Source organism: Musa acuminata, chromosome BXJ2-9 (assembly GCF_036884655.1).
Source record: "Musa acuminata AAA Group cultivar baxijiao chromosome BXJ2-9, Cavendish_Baxijiao_AAA, whole genome shotgun sequence".
Classification (NCBI taxonomy): domain Eukaryota; kingdom Viridiplantae; phylum Streptophyta; class Magnoliopsida; order Zingiberales; family Musaceae; genus Musa; species Musa acuminata.
In genome coordinates, this window is record NC_088346.1 from 16,222,336 (window position 1) to 16,227,482 (window position 5,147).

Genomic DNA, 5,147 nt, shown 5'->3' on the forward strand with positions numbered 1-5,147 from the left:
ATATAAGATTACATTGAGAAATAAAAATATTGATGCTTTTATCGAAAGCCTTTGTAGAAAGATTCATTTTTTCATATTTATATTTTCTTAAAACTAAATAAAAGTGGAAAATTCGATCAATATATTTACACACTCTTTAAAAAAATAATTATTTTTAATTATTTTTAATTTTCAAAAGAATCATAGATAACTTAAAACTAAATCAACCCTAATCGATTAAAACTGTTCTATTAAAATCCTAAAAACAATTTTCCTTTAATCGATTAAAAACATACTAATTTACTGTACTCCTCCTCGGAAGTAAGATTCTTTCACTTCCATTAAGATCCTAAGAAGAAAAAACCTCCTAGTGTACTTCTCCTCTTTCTTCCATTAAGATCTGCATACTTCCATTACCATTAAGATCCTAAGAAGAAAAAAAAACAAAAAAAAAACCACCAAAAATTACTTGGATTAGCATTACTAATCCTTCTATTCACTATTAGTGTCACAGTATGACTCTCTTGCATCAGCATTACTATTTCTTCTAATTGTTTTTTATTTTTTGCTTTGATTTCCTGAACAAACTAAAATTTCTGATTATTTACTTCTTTTACTTTTATTTCCTAAAATACAATCAAATTAACTATTATCATCATCGCAACACCATAAACAAACATTAAGCTCACATCATCCAGTTCCTAAATTGACATTAACAGCAGATAGTATCTTAGCATCAACGCTGCATACGTCCCTTAGACTCCAACATAGGAAGCGAACGCATGCAAAACCACTCAGAAGCCCACTGGAAGAAGCCCCTCCGCCGGTGCCTCCTCACGTCCTCTTCGCCTCCTCCGCCCGGCTCTGCGCGGCCTGTCCCACATCCTTGGTCTTCTGTCCCATCTGCCCGGCAGCCTCCGCCATACGCCGTTTGCCGTAGTCGATCTGTTCCGGCGCCCGCTGCACCACCCCCCTTGCCTGCTTCAGGGTGTACCCCAGCGACGACAGCCCGGTGAGTCCGAAGGCGCCCGACGCAAGGAAACCCGTTACCGCTAGCGCCATCAGCAGCGCCGCGGGCACCAGAACGGGGCTGAAGAGGAGGAACACCGGGGCAAGGACGACAAGGCCGATGACGGAGCCGGTTAGCGTGAGGCCCGCGAGGGTGAGGAGGAGGCCGCCGAGGGGGAACATGATGGCCACCGTCAGCGCCTGGGTGGCCGTTGGGCCCTTCTCCGGAATCAGATCCTTCGCGGCTTCCATCGGGTGCCGCTCGCGATCGGCCATGACGCAGTTGCAAGCGCGTTGCGTGCGTGAGAGAGAAAATTGATGATGACGCTGATGGGACGAGCGGAGGCGGAGGAGGTCATGCTGCGATTATAAAGGGCGGGAAGGGTGGACACGTGTGGGAGGGAGGGTGACGCGTGGTGGAGAAAGCGGGGGAGGTGGGAGCCTGCATGGGCTGCATGGTGGAGGAGGAGCACGGGCACCGATTTCGTCCACTCCGACTTGTCCCGCTTCTTATTCATTCGTGCGAAGCAGGTGTCATCGTCGTCCGATCAAGACGGGTCCCATAGGTTCGCAGAGGTGGGTATGTTATCTTCGAAAAATTGTTTTTCTGAGAGATCGGAGAGGGGATTAACAACCTTGGCTTGGGTTTTCAATCTCGCCCATGACCCGACCCGGCCCGGCCCAATCCAGTCCGATGGAGGATTAGGTTCGGCGAGGCATATCACTGTATTCGATCAAAGACCACCACCTGAATCCGACCTGCTTACCCATGGTAAAGCCATTTTGTGGAAACCCTCAGGTAAAAATGGCTCGGGTTTCTAATTTCCACCTTCTCTTTTTATCCCCGTTTCGTTTCGCCCTTAATTTCCACCTTCTCTTTTATCCCCCATTTCGTTTCACCTTTTTTTATACCAAAAATATTCACCTTCTATAATAGATAAAACCCGTCAATTGCCAACAACATATATCGCCCTTTTTTTCTATTTTTTTCTACTAAGAACCTATTTTCTAGTAAAACTCTGATGATGTTTTATATGGTGGTACTTCCATTGTCAACAATATAGCAAGTAACTTTGTCGACAGGGTAATAATCAGCAGTAAGAATTGATAACACAATGTTGGCCGTGATTAGAGGAGGCGGGGTTCTTTCAAAGGATTAATGCAAAATGTGGATACCAGCAGTCAGGTCAGATGATTCACCTTCTCGAGATATTATACCAATGGATTCGTAGTCAATAATTGATCTGACTACTACTTAAGACTATAGTTAGTTAATTAAGGATTGATGGATCATCAATATCGTTAACTACTGAGGTAGTATAATTGATCCACTATTGAAGGTGTAGGTTCATCCAGGTGCCTCTTTCTGATTCACGTGGGAGACTTGGTGAGGTGAGATCGAAAGTCATTCTATTGGTGTGGACTTGGTTTGAGATGAATGGGTAAGCGGATTGAGATTTGCTTAGCTGTGAGGTCCCTCCCTAGAGGTTGGGTCATCCGGGTGTCTTCTAGCGGTTGAAGATCATGCATGATAGGCTGGCATTGAGGGTTGCTCGATGCGGGCCCTTCGATGCTTAAGTTAATGAAGGGGAAAAGATAGCAGTGTAAGCTGTATGATTGAGTTAGTGTGTAGAGAGCCCCCCTTTTCAGTGTGTGCTCAGAGGTAGTTTTTATATCTCTTTGGTGATCTACCGTTTTGTAACGGACAAACTTCTAAACAAGATGTTGGATGTAATGCTTATGTCTGTCCGTTGTCTTTTGGCATGTTCATGCCTTGTACAGCAGATAGAGGGGCGACCGAAGGCTAAATAGTCCCATGTTAGTTGGGTTGGTGGCCTTTTTAGGCTTGTAAATAAAGGTTGTGTCAAGTGGACACGAGCGAGAGCTTCTCGGTCTGTAATGGACCATTTTACCCTTGTTGTGCAACTATTCAGAGCTTGTAAAGTCTGTTTGTAATTTGCATTGTCTATGAAGTGTTTTTCGGACATGTTTGCTTGTGGATCCCGATTGAGGCGTTCTCTTTAACCCGTTCTCTCTTTTGTTGGTCCTAAGGGACAATGGGAGGCTTCGGGGAGGCTTACCTTTGCGGACGGACGCGCGAGGGTGCCGCACGCCTTAGGCAAAACCAGCTAAGGTCGTGACATTATGGTATCAGAGCGGGACAAGCACTCATAGAAACACTTGACATGCAAACGTGGGGGACCTAGCGGGGCTGCGTTGAGGGCAGTCAGCACACGCGCGACCGTTTGAGGGAAAACGGGCATGGAGATGTAGGGAAAAGAGTCGCTCAGAGGAGCGAGCATTTGAGATTGGCATTCAGAGGAATGGCCAACCCTTCGCGCAAGAGGCACCACGAGAACAGGCAAGCTTGGTTGAACTTGGAGCGCACAAAGGTTGGGATGGCTGAGTTTGAGCTACGGCTCAATGTTGACAACTATACTTGATGGTGCTCTAGGCAAGCGAGGCGCTTGGCAAGAATGAGACCATCCAAGGTGGAATGAGTTGTTCAACGACCAAAAGAGTTATACAAAGCTCACAGAGGTGAGGGGAATTGCTAACTCGAAGAATTTGGTACTCATGCATGGGCTTGTATGCGGACGATGGAATGTTCGTGGCCATCCCAAGGCGACCGAGACTCGGCGCCATGGAGCATTGAAACTTTCTCTTCGTCATGTGAAGGATACGTCCGGAGGAGGCTGAAGTGTGCAACGAGTTTAGCATGTTGCTAGGCCTTGAGGGGTGCGGCGGTGGCTGTATTGACGTGGAGGCGCAATCTAGCAAGTGCGTTTGCAAGAGGCAGAACAATGCACAGTTTGTTTAGCAGATCGGAGTAGTCCAAGGGGATGGGGGTCTCCGAAACAAAGAGAGATGTTGCTCCAACGAGACAGTTATCTAGGAGGGATAAGTCTCGGCACTCCAGAGAGAGAATCATGTGAGACGGACTTCACATTTTGAGGAGGAGTACCTCACAAACAACAACTTCATGAAGCTCGATGGACTGAGCAAGCGACGAGGAGTTGTCGCATGATCTCGCTCGAGAGAATGCATTGGTGGATGCATTGCGAGATCAAGTGGGGGAGCGACCTGAAGCAACTTAAATGAAGGCACACTTAGAGTCGATATGGAGATCGGACTCAAGGGAGGGCTGACCCGTGGAATGGAGGGCGCGAGGGCCACCATCGACTCAATGCAAAAACGAGGAGCGGAGCAACTTGGGTGTAACTTGGCGAAGTACCCAAGCCGCATGAAGGGAGCCAACAGAGAAGTTGGAACATGGAGCAGAAGCACAGTGCTTTCCTTAGACAGAGGTCAAAGACATGAACTCTTGCAGAGGCAAGGGTAGGATCATGTTGTTCCATGGGTCCTTCATTCTGACGGAGCGGACTCATCTTGCATGGTGCCAAAGACGAAGGGAGCTTCTGGGCACTTGCACCTTATCTCGGAGGAGCATTTGATGGAGGAACTAAGGCGACTCAATTTGCGGAGGCGAAGTTGGGTTCAGAAGGTCTTTGCACGGGGCAAGAGGACGCAGAGGCGGGTACTCTTGAAGAATATGCCACAGTGTTGCCATTCAAGTTGCCATGAAGGAAGCAGTGCGCAGCGGAGATTGTGCTGGTAGGGGCAGAGGCCCATGATCTAGACAATGGTGCACAAACTACAGTGAAGTCGGTGGACTTCGGGAGCTACTAGGCGATGGACTGCCCTAGAGTGGTGCTTCATCTAGGTGTGACCCAAGAGTGGGTGGATGAAGGTCGATTGCCAAAGGAGTGAACAAAATCGAAGGTGGAGGAGACCCTGCGATGTATTGGCAGAGGCCACACATGGAGGGTTCACAATTCGAGTTTATTCCAAAAAGATCAGAATGCAATGGAGATGTCACCAGGAGGCGACGTGGTGCAGCGGATCGTGGTGGAACAGTTCGTGGCAATGCGACACACACGACATTGTCCCGTGAGGGATGAGATCATATGGAGGTATGATCGGGAGTTACTGGAAGCTCCACTTCGATGAACAACACGACGGCAAGAAGGGCTATGGATTCAAGGAGTGAAGGCCATGGTACCGTAGAGGCGGGTCTTCCGGGCGTGCATCGAATTTTGCATCGAATGAAAGCCTTGGTCATCAGCATATGGGGGCTGTGTTCCACCAAGGGAAAAGTT

The 5,147-nt window shown here is 47.8% G+C and overlaps 1 protein-coding gene across 1 annotated transcript; it reads right to left on the reverse strand.

The window, feature by feature from the left end:
• Positions 1–648: 648 nt before the first annotated feature.
• Positions 649–1,307, reverse strand: LOC103973580 (oleosin 18 kDa-like). Its single transcript, XM_009388193.3, has one exon. The coding sequence runs from the start codon at positions 1,261–1,263 to the stop codon at positions 814–816; it is 450 nt and encodes a 149-aa protein (XP_009386468.2). The 5' UTR covers positions 1,264–1,307; the 3' UTR covers positions 649–813.
• Positions 1,308–5,147: the final 3,840 nt, after the last annotated feature.

What these genes read in the sequence shown, in the direction of transcription:
- LOC103973580 (XM_009388193.3), bottom strand. Translation starts at nt 1,263, where the DNA reads ATGGCCGATCGCGAGCGGCACCCGATGGAAGCCGCGAAGGATCTGATT.